Genomic DNA, 17,818 nt, shown 5'->3' with positions numbered 1-17,818 from the left:
CTTTGGCTGAAAATTCATTAGACAAGCTATTAAATTGGCCAGCCAATGATGAGCTACAACCAAAGTTGAACAAACTTCAAGAAAATGAATTAAATATTTCTTCAAATTTGAGTAATAATGAAGAAGCTAATTTGGAGTTTGGAAAAACTAGTTTACCATTAAATGAAACTGAATTAAGTATTCAAAGTGGAGGAATTATTGATGAAAGAGATCCACGTGAACCAAAAAGACCAATAACATTAGAATATTCAGAGTTACTCACTGATAAGATTGAAAAAAAATTCGCTCAATCATCAAGTATTCATGAAAATGAAAAGTCTTCAAAAGATTGGGAAAAAGAAGATACAATATTAAAAATAAATGATTGTGATACAATGGAGAAATTAACAAAATACATCATTTGAGATAAACAACGTCCGTGTAAATCTAACAAAACGAATGGTATTTGAAAAATTAATATATGTTGATGAAAGAGTTATCAGTATGCCAAAAAATACAACAAAATAACCATGGTACAATTGTCATTGATAAAATAAAATGGAGCAATTAAACAGCAAGAATAAATAAATAAAAACATCATCAAAAAGTATACTAAATTGCAGGTAATATGGCGTTGTTTAAAGCTAATAATAATTTCATCTGTAATAACAATTGTAAAACAGTGGGTTTTAAAACGTACACGAGTTCAAGTAATTCAGAAACCTGTTTGCAAACCAATGAACAATTAAATCAATATTACTTATATCTTTTTCAGCAATTGCAATTGGTCCTGATTGAACTGATTTATATGTTGATAAAATTTCATAATATGTATGGTGATCCCTGGTGAAAATATTTCTCTGAATTTTTCGGAATTTCTCCGTGATTACTTCGAATTTCTCCACGGTTACTTTGAATTTCTCCGCGATTACTCCGAATTTCTCCCAAATTGACCCATGCTCGTCGTTGATTTCGGCAGAATTTCTCCGCGGTAAAATTTTTTTTTTCACATGTTTCTCTGCGTGTGTTTTTTTGCGGAGAAATATTTACGAACGTTCCCTTAGCCAAGTTGATTCGGAGAAACGGCGGAAAAATTTCTCCTCGTCGTTAATTTTAGAAAAAATTTCTCACCAAAAAAATTATTTTTTCACCCGGTTGGAGAAATAGCGCGGACAAATCTCGGACAAATGGCGGACAAGTCTCGCGTATTTTTATTCTAATACAGTGAAAATTATGTAACAGTTCTTATTAAATGTTTAGCTTATGTTGATATCAAAATTACTGATGAAGCATTACAAAATGAAATGGAAAAAATGTGCGATACTGTCATTGAAAAATTGTCAGATATGAGAATCAGAAAGAATTTCCAAAAATTTTGTATTTATTTAAAATCAAATAAACAAATTGATGATAATATTCTAAAAGAATCAGTCTTGATTGGACTGATTTATATGTTGATAATTTATTTGAATCTTGTGGTGGTGCTGGTGTCTCGACAAGACCAATATTATCACTCATTAATTTTTTTCTGAAATTTGATGGATCAGCCAAATCATCTTGTTCATTCTTTTTACTTCTTTATTTATTTGTTTATATTTTGTTTATTTTTTTCATCAGTTCTTAAATTCATCAAATTTGGAAAACCCATCGTTCAACACCAGCACTAATTGACGATGATACTGGATGTATAGATCGTAATTCAGAAAATGATATTCACATACGTAAGATGGTAACATGGATGTTAAAAAAGTTTGAAGAACGTTCAACACCAGCACCAATTGACGATGTTGTTAATGATGATACTCCAATTGATCATGATGAACCACAAACTATGGGTATAAATATATTTGATAGTGAGCGAACTAACGATGATGATCATGATAATAATAATAATAATGAGGTGATGATAAATAATAATGTTAATCAAGATTCAAAAAGATAAAATACAATTATTGAATCTTCACAAAGTGAATTTAATATAAAGCAAGATTATATAAAAAACGAATTAAACAATCTTGAAGCAAAAGTTGCAATAATAAAGAAATCTTATTTTCATTATATAAACAATACAATCAAGAAAGCCAGTGTCCTATCACTTCCGATGGAAAATCCGCAGCCATTATCAAATGTTATACAAGATAATATTGCAAAGCAATTAAAAATGCTTAAGGAATATCCCTGGTAGAAATATTTCTCCAACTTTTTCCAATTTTCTCCACCTTTTTTCCAACTTTCTCCACCTTTTTACGAAAATGACCCATGGTTGGAGAAAAGTTGGAAAGAAGTTGGAAAAAAGTTGGAGTAAATTTTTGGTTGAAGAAAGGTTGGAAAAAAGTTGGAAAAAAAGTTGGAGTAAATTTTTGGTTGGAGAAATTTGTCCGCCATTTCTCCAACCATGGGTCATTTTCATAAAAAAGTGGAGAAATGGCGGAGAAAAGTTGGAAAAAAGTTGGAGATAAGTCGGAGAAATATTTCTCCAACTTTTTCCAATTTTCTCCGCCTTTTTTCCAACTTTCTCCACCTTTTTACGAAAATGACCCATGGTTGGAGAAAAGTTGGAAAAAAGTTAGAGTAAATTTTTGGTTGAAGAAAGGTTGGAAAAAAGTTGGAAAAAAAGTTGGAGTAAATTTTTGGTTGGAGAAATTTGTCCGCCATTTCTCCAACCATGGGTCATTTTCATAAAAAAGTGGAGAAATGGTGGAAAAAAGTTGGAAAAAAGTTGGAGATAAGTCGGAGAAATATTTCTACCAGGGAAAGTATTAAAATCATCGAAGAAAATGTTAAAAGTTTGTCCAATTTAGCAAATTAAATAACAAAGTGTACAATCTTTGAAAATCCATTGATAAAAACAACGACAACAGTAACAATGGGTATATAATATTAAAAATAATAATTGGACTTGTATTTATCATCAAAAGAATTTCAACTTTTAACATCTTGAATCAACTGCTCTAATTTGGTCTCAATCCATATTACAAGCAGCTAATCTTGATGTTATTGTTTTAGTTGTTTCAGCTTCTTTATCCAATTTACTTTACTTATGTTCAATCTCTTCATCATCATCATCATCATCATCATGTGCTACCTTGACATCATCGTCATCAGATGAACTGTCACTAAATAATTGTTTTTCCCCTCGAGCGTAATCAGAAGCAAGATCTGAGGTTTTTTTCTAGTACCATTGTCAAGTCTACTATCAACTTTTTTATTTTTAAGTGTTAATTGTTGTTTATTTTCAATTAAATCTTTTTTATCAATAGCATTTAATTCATCAGACTTATCTTCATCTTTATCATCTGTATCATCATTATCATCATCATCTGATCCATCAGATTCATTAGACTCATTTTTATTAGAGTAATGATAAAATTTTTCCATTCCCTCTAATAAAATATTGGATTATTTCAAATGAAGAGTGGCCATCTTGATTCTCTAGCCAATCAGATTATTTTGTTTATTCTCTCTCTCTCTCCCGCCAGTTTTATTATCATTATTATACAACAGATCCATGTGGTCCATGTGTTGACCTTGACAGCATGTTGACAGTTGTCTCTGCTATAAAAATCATAAGCTCGTGTGTACACAAAAAAAACCATCGATAGCATATATTTTTATTTATTTAATTGCGGTGAAAGATCAGTTAAAAGTTTTTAATTTTAAACAATAATAAACAACTTACTTTTTAAATGTAAATATAATCTTTTAAAGTTTGTTGTTAATTTTGTGTATATATATAATATATATTAAAAAATGATTGTTTATTAGGAAATGTTAAGAAAGTGATATTGATATACCAATTGAAAGTTCAAGTGATCAAAAACAACTTAAAGTATTAAAAAAGAATTCTTGTTTATTTTAAAAATACATTTAATTTTTCTTGTTTGTTGAAAAGTGATTTGGAAAAAATAACAGACAATTATTCATCAATTACAAACTGCTAATAAACATAACCATTAAACAGGTATTAAATTTGACAACATAAATTATTTAGGTATATGTACTAATACTAAAATTATTTTTTAGATAATAGAAAATTCCTATATAAAGTTAGGCATCGTCAAAGTAAAATAATGGGACGTCCTCGTTCAGTAATTGCTCAAGGTTCAACACCAGCACCAATTGACCATGTTGTTAATGATGATAAGATTGAATGTTTAGGAAGTCGTAGATCACTTAGACTACTATCAAGAATAACAGGTAGAAATGGTATTGCTAAATGCATGAAGCAAAATACACAAATTAAAAAAAATATTAAAAATGCAATACTATTAGAATCAAGTCCACTACGTCCTCGTTCAGTAATTGCTCAAGGTTCAACACCAGCATCAATTGACCACGTTGTTAATGATGCTGAGACTGAACGTTCAAGAAGAATAAAAGAATTAAAAGATAGGCTTCTTGAAAACTTAAAGCTAAGCATACAAAATGAAAAAAATATTGATAATGATGATGATAAAAAAAAAAAATATTTAAATAATATAAAAAAACATGAAAGCATCATGGAGACATTGAATGAAAATAGTGATCAGGTTTGTCTAAAAATAAATTTATTGCAGTCAAAACATGCTCGTACATTAAATATTGCGTTATTGTTATTATAATTATCAAAATATTATTTATTTTTTTTTAGATAAACCATCAGCATAATGATCATTATGATGCCAAAAATATAATAATTGACTATGTTAATGATGATTGCCTGGCTCAAATATTCATGTATGTGCCAGCATGTGAAAGACTAAAAATTGCAATGGGTATGATAATTATAACATATAAAAAACTATTTATTTATTTATTTATGGTATATTAATTTATTTTTTTAGTATGCACGAAATGGAAAAGAGCTCTTAATTATTCTTGGTTTAATGTCACAAAACTTGAATTAACTTATTGGCGATATCATGAATTTCCATATTGTTTAGAAAAATATGAAACGGTTGATGGAAAATTAAATTTTTTAAAGTCACTGCTTGATAAATGTGGTCGTTATTTAAAAACATTAGACTTGACAGCTTATGGTTGTTGTAACATAGTGCCAATTATCAATGATTATTGTCCAAACCTCGAGAAACTTCGATTGAGATTTTACGATACTGACGATACAATGTTATCCAATGCATTTACACGTTTATCTAAACTAAAATCCTTGACAATTATATTTGAAGCTATGCAAAATAAAATAATACCTGAGACTTTAATAAATTCATTGAAAAACGTTGCTGGTACATTGACTGAACTGTATTTGCTAAATTTTGTCAATCACTTGGATGAAAGCTGTGGTTATCCAAAAAATCTTCGTTATGTAAGTTGTAACTTTCTATCAATTACAAAAAAAAAAAAAAAAAAAAGTATTCTTTTTATTTTGTAACATACTTATCTATAATTGCTTTTTTCAGGTGATTCGTCGACTAAAAGCCCTGAAACGTTTTGAAGTTTCTGGTATACGAGGTTTCAAAAATTCATTCAAGTATTTAAAAAATAATGAAATGTCATTTTATTTAAACCATAATCAATATCTTGAAAAACCTCGTTATCTGGGACATTGGTTTATAAATATCAGGAAATTAGATTTAACAACTTACTTTATTAAAGATGATACTTTGTATACTATTGCCAATACCATCAAACTATTAAAAATGTTAACTATTAATTGTGCTCAGATAACCGATGACGGTATAGTAGCACTTTCAAAGATGAATAATTTACAAATTATTTATTTAAACGGTCACAGTAACATCACTGATTCTTCAATAAAATTGCTCAAAAATATAGTAAAATTATCTTTGCCACAAAGCAATAAAATTACTGATGTTTCAGTCACGAAACTTGTTGAAAATTCACCAAAAATTGAGAAACTTTTACTTTACTACACAACAAGTGTGACTGCTAATTTTGTCAAAAAAGCAGCAAAAATATCAAGTCAACGAAAACAACTTTTAAAAATATCCATTCATTCATTAATACTTCATGTAAAAAGATATAGATCACCGTATTTTAAAATATATATTATTAAAAATAAAGAATAATGACAAAAAAATATTGTATATTTTGATTCAATTGCCCAAGTAGATAGTATCCAATTTTTATCAATTAAAATATAAGAAATCTGTTTTCAAACGTAATATAGGTATAAATTAAGGAGATAAAATGTTTGAAAAAAAATAATTAAATATAAAAACAACGACGAGATATTATAAATAAATTAATAAATTTAAAAAAAATAATAATTGCATATAATTATAGTGTTTTCACACCTGGTCTATAAAAAAAGATGGAATGATTAAAAGAGATAGAATCAATTAGCTCGTGCCAACACCTAGAATTTACAAGTTTATACTTGATGATATACCACGCAATGTAATAATGCATTTATGTTATATACTTTCTTCCTTCAACAAATAATTTTTTTTGTCTATTATATTTTTTTCTATAAATACAATGATAATAATTAGGTATATTTATTTATTATGTTTTTTTAATTAACAACACAAATAAGCACCGCATGGAAACATGTTATTTATTTATTTATTTATATTATATTATATTTCTATTTTTATTTTTATCATATAATATATTAATGTTAATTATTCAAAAAAAAATGAAAAATAAATTAAATTATTATTTTCAGAATAACATAAAAAATTGAAACAAAAAATTTTTCTTTATTATTATTAATTAATTTATTGAATTATTTATTTTTGCAGATGGTGCATTACATATTCATTAAATAATAATATCTGTAAATTATTATTTGAAATTCTATAATTTCCTTGCATATGTTTTTGAATTTTTTTAAAATTATTTTTCCTTACAATTTTTTACTTTTTTTATAATTTAATATTATTTTAAGTACTATAAAACGTGAAAATTCGCGCATAAGAAAAAATATTCAATGCGATGAGCAAGTGTTTTTTTATTTTATTTATTTTTATTTTGTATTCAAATTATAATTTTTATAATTTCACCACCTGTTAATATTTTTTTTTTTATTTGCTCCCTCATCATTACACAATTAATTACTTTTCAACAATCATTATATCAATATTATTTAATTAATATTTAATTATCTAGCCAGTGCATCAATTAAATATTTTCATATATATCATTATTATTAATTATAGTTTAGAATATACTTTGGTATAGCTCCAATGGCAGCGATTAATGTTATTTATTATTATTATTATTATTAATTAAATCTATTACAATTGGTATTTTTTTAATTTTTTTAATCATCAATCAATCAACTAGCAATAAGTATTTTTCTTTTTTTTTTTTCATTTTCATTTAGAATTTTGAAAATTTATTTATGAAAAAAAAAAAAAAAAAAAACAAAACAAATGGATCGTTAATAGCAAATTAGCAATATAAATTTTTATTTTGCTTTTATCTTTATAAAATATGAAATGTTTAAAATGCCATGAATCATGCGATGAATAATTATTGGCTAATTAAAATGACTGGCCAGGCCCTCGAAATGGACCCTGTATACCTATTTTTTTTTTTTCAATGTTATCTAATTTAATTTGGAATAATTACATGATTTTTTAAAATTTAGACCAACATGTTAATAATATATATATCTATAATTCTAAACACGTATTTTTATTATTTTTATAAATATTCATTCATTCAACGAAAATTTGATGCGGAAATGACGTATATTTTTTTTATTAACTATTAATATCGTCGGTGTGAAAAGCAACGTGTCATCAACAAAAATAAAAATTAATAATAATATTTATTGTTGCTAGGGGAAAATATACATCGCGTTTATTATTCCTATTATTTATTAATTTATTAATTTTATTTATTTATTAAATATAAAAAAGATTGAATGCACGCGTTTTATTATTTATAAAAAATGATCAATACAAGCACAAGTAGGTACCAGCCTACTTTTTATTTTTTTTAAATCAATTTAAAAAATTATATAGCATTAAGTATATCAAAAAAATGTGATCAAGCTGATAATTCCGCATCATTCATTAACATTCATTCAATTATTTTATTTATTTTTCTATTCCGTTTGTATATACCTATATATGTATAATTAAATTATTAATTTATAATAATAATAATTTGAGTGCCAGGATTTACACACAATTGATTATCAAGTTTATTGCTAGCTTGGCAATTGAATTTGTTATTAATTATTATGTGGATTGGCTTTGATATACTTGATATTTCTTTAAAGAAAAAACATTTCTTTTTTTATTTTTAACTTTGACCTTTTATTCGATAACAACAATAACAACAACAATAATAATTATTATAATAAATTATTAACTCTTGGCATTAAAATTTATTTTACTTCTTTGTTTTTGATAGAAAAATGTCATTTGGAATGATATGATTTAGCCAATCCACATGACATTATAAAATTAATAAAATATTCAATTGATTTATCAATAATAATAATTACCAAATGATAAATTGGTCACGGTGTCTCTGGACTACTTGTTTCTTCAGCACAAACATGTTCATCAACGTCACTATCATCATCATCACTTGGTGGACTTGGTTGATTTGCTTCTTCCAAATTAAATACATGTTGATGTTGGTGTTGATGCTGATGATGATGATGTTGATGTTGATGTTGATGTTCTTGTTGCTGTTGCTGTTGATGTTGTTGATTAATATCATTGTTGTAATTGTGTGTATGAGCATGATGAGCAGCATAAGTCGAGTGTATATCTGTTGCATGTTGCAATAAACTGTGATGATGATGATAACAATAACGTACATCTTCAACTTGTTGTTGTAAATCATCAATGTGTACTTCCTGGGCACGTCTTTTGAGCTTTCTATGACACAGCATACATAATGCCAATGCAATTGTAACTGCTGCTGCAGCACAAGCTGCTGGTACAGCATAACTTTGTGATTGTACCACAATTACACCTATGAAAAACAAAAACAAAAAAAAAAGCAACATTTCAAATTATTACAGCTTGATAAAGGTATTTTAAATTTAATTTCCAAATAAAATATGTGCATAAAAATTAAAATATAAATCATTAACATTTATTTAGCATGCAATTTTTATAATAAAATAAAACCAAGCTTCATTCAATAATATATAATATAAATTATAATATAAATAGGGTTTTTCGTGCTGTTGTATATAGAGTAATTGTATTTTTTAAATTGCCCTACTATCGTCACATGTCTTACTATCGACGACAATTCATTATTTCTTATTTATTACATCATATTTTGTTGTATGATTTATTTTTGTCATTTAAATATTTTTTTAATCGATGTGTGAGTAGACTCACGTGATTAAAGAAGATTCATTCATGATTAAAGGTGTTGTTGAGAGTCTGTTGAAAGGCGTAGAAAGATCTCAGTTGTTCATGAACACAAAGCACAGAGCATAGACAAGAAGAGGAAGAAGAAGAAGAAGAAGCATTTCATATTGTCCAGCCAGTGCCAATCGCGTAGCTGATGCTGTACCTGTGAGACATTTTATTTATCGTTCATAGCCCCAGCCACCTATCCATCTATTCATCTATCCATCTATCTATTTATTTATTTATTCATTTATTCCCATTTATTTATTTCTTCATGTTTTATTTGACGAAAATTTATAATTATTATTATTATTGATTGTTTATTTATTTATTGCAAAACATGCTTCGTGCAGTATTTTTTATTCAAGTGCAAACAAAATAATGATGATGATAATAATAATGTTTATTGATTTTGGCAAGTCTCAGGATTTAAACATAAAAAATACCAGACGAGTCATGTTTTTGCATTCACAAGATTATTACTCGGCATGCTAGACATTTTTTTTTTTTTTTTTTTGAAAATATGACTTGCACTAATATTATTATTGTTATTATTATTATTATTATTATTATATGATATATCATGACACATAAAAATTATACAGTCTATATAGTTGTGAGAAATAGAAGAGTGAATGGAAATACTTGAAAAATCATTAACAAAGAATTATAGAAAAGACACCGGTGATTTAATTAATTAGAGAGAAAAAAACTAAAAAATATTTATAATAGTGTGTATATATATACATATACAACAATAGGTATAGTATAAATTATTATTGTTAATTATTATTGTTGTTATACATGACAATATATTATTAATTATTATATATTTAAATTATATCACAATGTTGACTCACAATTTTCTTCATCGGAAAGATCCTCAGGTCCACAATTGTCAATTTTATTGCATCTAAGATTGGCACTTATGCAATAACGACTATTATCACAATGATATTCATCTGGTTCACATTCATTTGTCATTGATACCTCAGTCCAAACAGCACGAAAACCAAGTTGACCAACAGCCTTGTCGGATGATATAAAACTTAATCGCATATTATTATCATCAGATAAATGACTCCAGCTTATTTCTGGTGCTTTTGCACCACATAGTTCAATTGGATCTGATGTTGGACTAATCCACATTCGTAATACAGCTGCTGGACAACCTCTTGCTTTCAATGGAAAATTTAAAAAAACCAATTAAAAAAGTTAATTAACATGTCAAAGTTGTTGGTAAAATTCAATTGAAATAGTAAAAGCAATTTAATATTTTTTTTTCAATTTACCAGATTGTTCTCCTTCAACGGAAAACATTTCAAAGTTTAATAATATTTTGTGGTTTGGACGAACACTGATGAACCAATTGCATGTTTTACTTGCCATATGTTTTGGTGGACCAGGATATTTATTTGGAAAATTTGGACTTGTTATAACACCATAATCAAGACTACTGATGTTTGTACCACAATCTATTTAAATAAATAAATGTATTAATAAATAAAATACAAGCAAATAAAATAAATAATAATTAGATATACCTCCAAATATTGATTTAGCAACATCAAATGTATAGTGTGCCTTGAAGCCACTGTAAACATGTTGTAAATCTGAGTGAAGAATAACTTTAAGACCAAGTGCACCAAGATTTGATTCAACTGGTCCAGGTGCAGTCATTGAACAATAACGACCAATCAATGTTTCTGTACCATCATGATACATGTTGTATATTTCAAGCCAATCATCTTGACACAATTCTGATCTATAAATATAATTGATATTATATGGTATTATAAATTGATTATTATAATTTTTAAATGAATGACCAACTTACCCATAATGACCACTTGTTATATTTGTATTTCTTGTTCTAACTTTAAAATGATCAAAGACAATGGTTACTTGTTCATTTGGTGTTGATAAAAATAAGTATGTACAATTAGTATCACTTGGATAATTGCTTGGATATCTTGGTGAATTAAAATCACCTTTTTTTTTTGATGAACTACGATAGGTAAATGTACAAGTACCATCTGGTGATGCAGTACCAGGTATCATGTATTCAGTCTCAAATGTATACCTTTAATAATTAATCATAATATTTATTATTTAAATTGTTGAGAGAGAAAGAGATTCAATTGAAAAATAAAAATAATTACTTTGCTTTGAAACCTTTGCCTTGTTTGAGCTCACCACTGCTAAATACCATAACAAGACGTGGTCCATCACTCATAACGTGACTTGGATTACTTTCATTGCCACACATTTCATAATCAAATTTATCATAAGAATCAGTTGCTTCTTGGCCTTTTAAATATATTTTTAAATATCCATCTGTGCATGATGAACTTCTAAAAGAAAAGAAGACAAGACAAGAAATTAAATTAAAAAATATAAAATATAATTAAATGTAAATGGAATATTTATTCAACTTACTCTCCTTTTCCTTCAATTTTTGATATTTCAAATGCTGAAAATTCAAGTTTAACACGTTCGAGATTTTGTGAATCTTGCATACCATAAATAAAATAACGACAAACAACTTTTGGTATATAAGGATAAGGATAATTTGGACTGACAACATGACCCCATGATTCTTTTTGACTTAATATTTTTTGATCACATTCTGATCCTCTAATATGTGTACCTCCAGATTTATTGATGAAATCTATTTAAAAATAATATAAATACTTGTTAAAATATAAAACTACTATTTATTAATGATAGTAATAATAATTACCCAGTTGAACAAAGCTTTCTGAAAATTCAAATATTCCTTTGAAACCACGATTTTGTGTATTTGCTGAACGTTTTAGTGTCACAAATAGCACAGTAAGATTTGATTGTGAAGAATATAAAACGAGATTTCTTTGTTGTCCGCAATAAGTACCAATAACTGGTGATTTTTCATCAAGTCCATCCAGAACTTTAACATAATCAAATGGACAGCTAAAAGAAAAAAAAAAAAAGTAAATAAACAAATAATTAATTTTATTTTAATAAATTATCAACTTACTGTGGACCACCAAAAAAAAGATCAAAATCACGAAATTCAATTCTAACTCGCTGTCGTGGTTCTCCATAAAATTTATAAGTACATACAAGATTTTTTGGATAAGTTCCTGGATAAGTTGGTGTTAAAATATTTCCAGTACGTTTTAAAGTTGAATTTATCATAAATGAACATGGTGCATTTGGTGCTGGTGTACCAACTTCAAATTCAGCTAAAATATAAAATAGCAAATATTTATTTTTTGAAAATTATCATTATTATATTTAAATAACTTACAGGCATTTATGAATGCATATTTTCCACTAAATAAATTTTCTCCAGTTGTATTTTTATCAGTAAAAAAACTCAATGCAATGCCTTGAAAAAATGATATACGTTTTCTTGGTGGTATGGGTCCGCAATAACGACCACCAAATGGTGATTCAATGAGCTTTGTTGCATTTTCTGATCGTATTTGAGTATATATATCCATATACTCGTGAACACATCTTTTAATTTAATTTATTATTATTAATTTTTATCATATTATTATAAATGTTAATGGTAATAATTCGTGCAAAATGTTGTGCATGTTGAATGATTGTTGTTGAATTTATGAATTATGAAATCTAATATATTTATTTGTTTTTTGTATCCGCGAGCCATGCATAAACAAACATACATAAAAAAACAACATTGACGTACGTTTTTTTTTTCTTTTTTTTTTTTTTGAATGTTAAATATTATTGGTGGTAAAAATGTTAGCTTTTAAAATAATAATATATTTGATGAGTAATATACGAGTGTAAAAATGTTAATTTATCAAGTTTGATTGGAAAAAAGGGACAAGATTATAATCACCCAGTATTTATTACTCACCCAGGTAATTCCCCAACAGCAGATCCACTGTGATAATCCCAAGCGGCAAACACAAACCACACATATTACCACACCACGTATTTACCCAACTTTGCTTTCTTTTTTTCAGTAATGTATAACATGATATTTTTTTAAATTTTACATATAATTTCAATAAGATAATTTCTACAGGCGCATATGATATGACATATGACATTCGCGCAACAATAATAATTATTTCAATTTCATGCAACATTGTAAAGCATTAGTAAATAAATAAATAAATAAATAAGTGAGTAAACTAACTCTGGTGGTGTGCCACGAAGGCCAAATGTTGTAAAAATAATTTCCACTCGTTGATTTGATGCTGCAAGAAATGTGTAAACACATTGCTGTGATTCTCCCTTGGCATTTATCAAAATTGGAGCATTAAATGTTCCATTTTGTGGACCACCGTGTACACTGACAAATGTCTGATCACATCCTGCATTGATATAATAATTTTTTTTATTTCAAAAAAATTCCTCATTAAATAATTACAAAAAAAATACATCAAGATTAAAATTTGATGAACCATTTGCTAATGATTACTAATGACATAAATAATATAAGAATTAAAACATACTTGGAGATTTGGCAGTGGTGATAGGTCCCGGTGGTGGTGGTGGTGGTTGTAGTTGTGGTGGAGGCGATAAGGATGGTACAAAATTTTGCTGTGGCAGTGGCGCATCAATTACCTCACGGCCTGTTGTTGTTGTTGTTGATGATGTTGTTGTTGTTGTTGTTGTTCGTGTATTTATATTAGTAGATAGATATAGAAGAACATCCAGAGATAATTATTGTCCACCGCCACCGGGAACACACCGCACCAATTATTTTTATTTATTTTTATTGTATATACATTTATTTTAAATTATTATTACTACTATACTATATACAATTATTCAAATTAATATATCATATTTTACTGACCTGTGATTGAGCGTGAACAAAGTAACAGAAAGATGATGATAATAATGGCAGGTGAGACGAAACAACAACTCCCAGAGGCATGCCGCAGTACCGAAGCCATATTGTGTCCTTAAAAATAATCAATTGGCATTATAAAAATACATTATTTATTTTTTAAATGATTAGTTATTACCATATCGTCAGTGTCTATTCCAAGTCCAAAAAATAAGAGTCAAATTGATCCGAGAGATCATCTGTAAAATTCAATATAAATATATATACATATATTGGGAAATTTATTTAAACATCTATAACTGATGGGTCATTTACAGATCACAACTTGAGACAATTAATTTACACCACACCCTTGATTGGCTGATGGTTGTACGCACATGTGTATATAATTGCTTCAACTTTGTACATGTTAAAATCAAATTCACGTAATTTTTTATTTAAATAAAAAAATATTTACATTGTTGATTGTTTTGATGACGAGATAAAGATCAAAGAAATATGCCAGAAACCAACAAGATAAGAGCCACTTAGCCACGCCCTTGATTGTCGTGCCAGAAAATAATAAAAAAATATATTTAAAATATATACATATAGGTATTAACTTGCAACGTGATTTTATCTTTTTTTTTTTGTTTCGTTTTACCTCAAGCGTTAAATAGAAATTAGAAAAAAAAAATAAAAAAAAATATATTTCAACATAGCAATTTGTGGAATGTAGTTGATCGATTAAACAGAAGCTAAAGCTTCGATGTGAGGGTTGATGACTGTAGGCTGCTTAACCCCCTATTCACCCTCAACGTTTAATATAAAACAATAATAATAATACAGTAAAATCTAGACCAAAAAATATTGAGAAAATAATATTTCATCGAGGGAGATCAAATGCTGCTATTTAGTCCAATGAAAACATGGCCGATTCCATAGGGAATTGTTCTACTTAAAAAAAGCTACCCTTGACAATATTTCAAGCATACAAAAAATATTATTTTTAGTATTTTTAGTATTTTTAGTATGAGGATGCATCCCCATACTAATGCTTTTAATAAAATTCAGAATAATAAATGAATTGAGACAATGCAAATAGACAAATTCAAGTATGTGAATCTGCTGATACATATAAGGGTGGATAGATAGATGTAGAATTATTTGAACCGCGCCCATGCGCTTCAATAATAATCATAATAAAGAAAAAGAAAGAAAAAAAAAACATAGAAATTTATCTATATAAATTAGTCAATAGTTTTATGACTCATTGTTTGTAATCTTCAATCACTAACAAAGCTAATGAAATGTCACGTGTGGGTAAAGGGATAAAGTGTAATTTAAAAACAACTTACCGTTATAATTTTCCATCAGTCATTATATATATATAAAAAAATAATGAAAATAAAAAAAATAAATTTTCTTGATTGATAACTATTATTTCCTAAAAAACTTTCTCAAATTTCATTCACTTATCACTGAAATTTACAACAATATATATTAATTATAATAAACATACTTGAATATATGTATACTATTTTTATTTTTGTTTTTTAAATAAACAAATAATAAATTTCACAAACACACACGCACACACCCTTATGATGAAACAAACAAATATTTCAACGCAAAGTTAATCTTGGCAGTTTTTTTTAGTATATATGATCTATCTACAAAGTGAGTCTGCTTGGCACTCTGCTTTTGCTCTGCCTTCATCATCATCATCACCATCACCACCATCACATTTAGATGCGCGAACGGCGCACGCAACAAAGTGTATATTATATTTATTTTTCATCCCCCTCAAAGCACACAGCAGCCACCCATCCACCCACCCTTGTATTACACAAGCTGTTATGCAATAGAAATTTTTATTTATTTATTTTTTTAAATAATATAATATCAGGCAATATATTTTTTTGATTATTATTTCAATCAATATTGTTTATTAGCTGCAAATTCTTAAATTTTAAGAGCTGTTGATACTTGAAATTAAATAATAATTATAATAACTAGAGCAAAGATAAAAAATATACATTATGTTGGTCAAGGTTTTTGCTTGAAATTCTTCCTATTTATCTTGTCTTGGACTCTTGGTTTATTTAGTTTATTTAATTTATTATTCTTAGGTATACATGTACAAATAATAATTATAAACTTTTCATGAAAAATAAATGTATATTCAATTTCAATTAAAAAGGTAATTCACATACAATTGTTTATTGAGACATCTGGTTTTCGAATACATCTGGTTCATACATAAAAATTATTTGACACTTTTTATTTTTATTATATAATTATTTATATTTAATATTTTTTTTTTTTTTTTTCAACCAAAATCTTTAGCCCGGGACAAATTTAACAAATTATTATGAAAAAAGAAAATATATATATAATTTGATTAAAATATAAGACGATGCGGTAAAAGGGGAGACACATCGTTGTTTATTTATTTTTTTTTTTTATTTAAATAATCAATTCGGTTTTGCAGTTTATTTTCATTTAAATAAATACTATGGATTATTTCTATTATTATTATATGGTATGATTTGTTTGTTTGTTTGTTTGTATTTATTTTCTACACTCACACTGAAGTTTATTTTTTTATTATTTTTTTTGTTTCTTTTGTATTTTTAAATAAAAAAATATATATAAGTGCGGTGATGTTGTTGATGATTTATGGATTTATTTAAAAACTGATTCTTAAATTTTTTTTAATTATCCAAAAAATGCTGCACATTTGCAGAAACATAATATAAAATTTTTCAAAAATAAAAAAAACTTGCTCATTAACTTTGCTTTTTTAAAATTTTAATTATTCAAAAAAAAAAAAAAAATCATCATCATCATCATCACTAACTCGTCGTACTTGGCTGAGAGACATAACGTGTCACAATAATTGTCTCAGCCCAAAGACATTTATTATTATTATTATCTTATATTTTAAAAAATATATATAAAAAAAACAAAAAAACGAGATAATAATTGTAAATCAATGAAAGAGCCACTTGATCACTCTCTCGAGTGTCATTTAAATAAAAAACAAAAAAAACTAGTGGCTCAATTAGTAGTAATAATAATAATAAAAAGAATAGGGTGAGATAAAAAAAAAAGATAAAGAAAAAGATAAAGAAAGGAACGTTTATATCATTGTCTTTGTGAAAACAAGGTCATGGCTTGAAGAAAAAAAGAAAAATAAATAAAAGGGTTAAAAATGTAAAAGGGTGGATGAATCGAGGCTTGCACAAAAAAATAAGTGCATTATTCTAAATGCGACCCTTGTCAATTTAATTTCATTTTTTTTTCTATATAATCAATCACTCCACAGATTTTATTTTAATTACACACAAATAATTATGTATAGAAAAAAAACCAAAAAAAAAAAGTAGATGAATTTTCTTGTAAATATTTATTTATAAAATATATATTTAAAATAAAATGATGATTTTTTTCATGTGGATGATTGATTATACAATTAATTTGGCCAAGGGTCAAAGTACCTAGATCAGTCTAAAGTCTCGTCAACAGCTTCAGCTTCATCACCACTCGTACCACCATTCCGCAAGCCAAATTATCATTACTTTTTTTAGTGCATTTTTAATGCAAAACATTTTGAAACATTTTTTTTATCTTTTACATGAATTTCTTTTTTTTTCTTTTTGCAGCAGCCTTAATTTTATTTTATTTTATTTTTTTAATAATCCTTGTAGTAATATATTATTGTTTTTTTTCAATACGGAAATTA

At 26.7% G+C, this 17,818-nt stretch overlaps 2 protein-coding genes across 10 annotated transcripts; one reads left to right on the top strand and one right to left on the bottom strand.

Moving 5' to 3' along the window:
* Positions 1-4,049: 4,049 nt before the first annotated feature.
* Positions 4,050-6,017, top strand: LOC122854105. The gene is made up of 4 exons (XM_044154517.1): positions 4,050-4,316; positions 4,610-4,733; positions 4,803-5,281; positions 5,376-6,017. The coding sequence occupies exons 1-4, from the start codon at positions 4,050-4,052 to the stop codon at positions 6,003-6,005; spliced, it is 1,500 nt and encodes a 499-aa protein (XP_044010452.1). The 3' UTR covers positions 6,006-6,017.
* Positions 6,018-6,634: 617 nt separating this feature from the next.
* LOC122855992 (tolloid-like protein 1) lies at positions 6,635-17,721 on the bottom strand. 9 transcript variants are annotated; one of them, XM_044157723.1, is made up of 17 exons: positions 15,667-17,721; positions 15,429-15,551; positions 14,270-14,330; positions 14,098-14,205; positions 13,751-13,870; positions 13,432-13,609; positions 13,147-13,173; positions 12,565-12,776; positions 12,292-12,499; positions 12,016-12,224; positions 11,712-11,943; positions 11,435-11,626; positions 11,110-11,355; positions 10,817-11,037; positions 10,565-10,747; positions 10,133-10,450; positions 6,772-8,880 (listed from the first exon to the last, which is right to left on the bottom strand). In XM_044157723.1, the coding sequence occupies exons 4-17, from the start codon at positions 14,195-14,197 to the stop codon at positions 8,417-8,419; spliced, it is 2,910 nt and encodes a 969-aa protein (XP_044013658.1). In that variant the 5' UTR covers positions 14,198-14,205; positions 14,270-14,330; positions 15,429-15,551; positions 15,667-17,721; the 3' UTR covers positions 6,772-8,416. The 9 variants fall into 9 exon arrangements, 7 of the variants coding, with proteins under 7 accessions (XP_044013656.1, XP_044013661.1, XP_044013658.1 ...); XM_044157722.1 differs by having other exon boundaries at positions 15,671-17,721; XM_044157724.1 differs by lacking the exons at positions 15,429-15,551; positions 15,667-17,721 and adding exons at positions 14,549-14,629; positions 14,735-14,873.
* Between the last annotated feature and the right edge of the window lie 97 nt (positions 17,722-17,818).

Source organism: Aphidius gifuensis, linkage group LG4 (assembly GCF_014905175.1).
Source record: "Aphidius gifuensis isolate YNYX2018 linkage group LG4, ASM1490517v1, whole genome shotgun sequence".
Taxonomy (NCBI): domain Eukaryota; kingdom Metazoa; phylum Arthropoda; class Insecta; order Hymenoptera; family Braconidae; genus Aphidius; species Aphidius gifuensis.
Note: the sequence above shows the minus strand (reverse complement) of the source record. Positions and strands in the feature narration are given on the sequence as shown.

Excerpts from the sequence above, each read along its gene's own strand:
- LOC122854105 (XM_044154517.1), top strand. The coding sequence starts at position 4,050 with ATGGGACGTCCTCGTTCAGTAATTGCTCAAGGTTCAACACCAGCACCA. Across the intron at positions 4,734-4,802 it reads AAGACTAAAAATTGCAATGG|TATGCACGAAATGGAAAAGA; the intron begins GTATGATAATTA and ends TTATTTTTTTAG. Across the intron at positions 5,282-5,375 it reads ATCCAAAAAATCTTCGTTAT|GTGATTCGTCGACTAAAAGC; the intron begins GTAAGTTGTAAC and ends TGCTTTTTTCAG.
- LOC122855992 (XM_044157721.1), bottom strand. The coding sequence starts at position 14,197 with ATGGCTTCGGTACTGCGGCATGCCTCTGGGAGTTGTTGTTTCGTCTCA. Across the intron at positions 13,174-13,431 it reads CTTCGTGGCACACCACCAGA|TGGATCTGCTGTTGGGGAAT; the intron begins GTTAGTTTACTC and ends GGATTATCACAG. Across the intron at positions 10,451-10,564 it reads CGTTGAAGGAGAACAATCTG|CAAGAGGTTGTCCAGCAGCT; the intron begins GTAAATTGAAAA and ends TTCCATTGAAAG.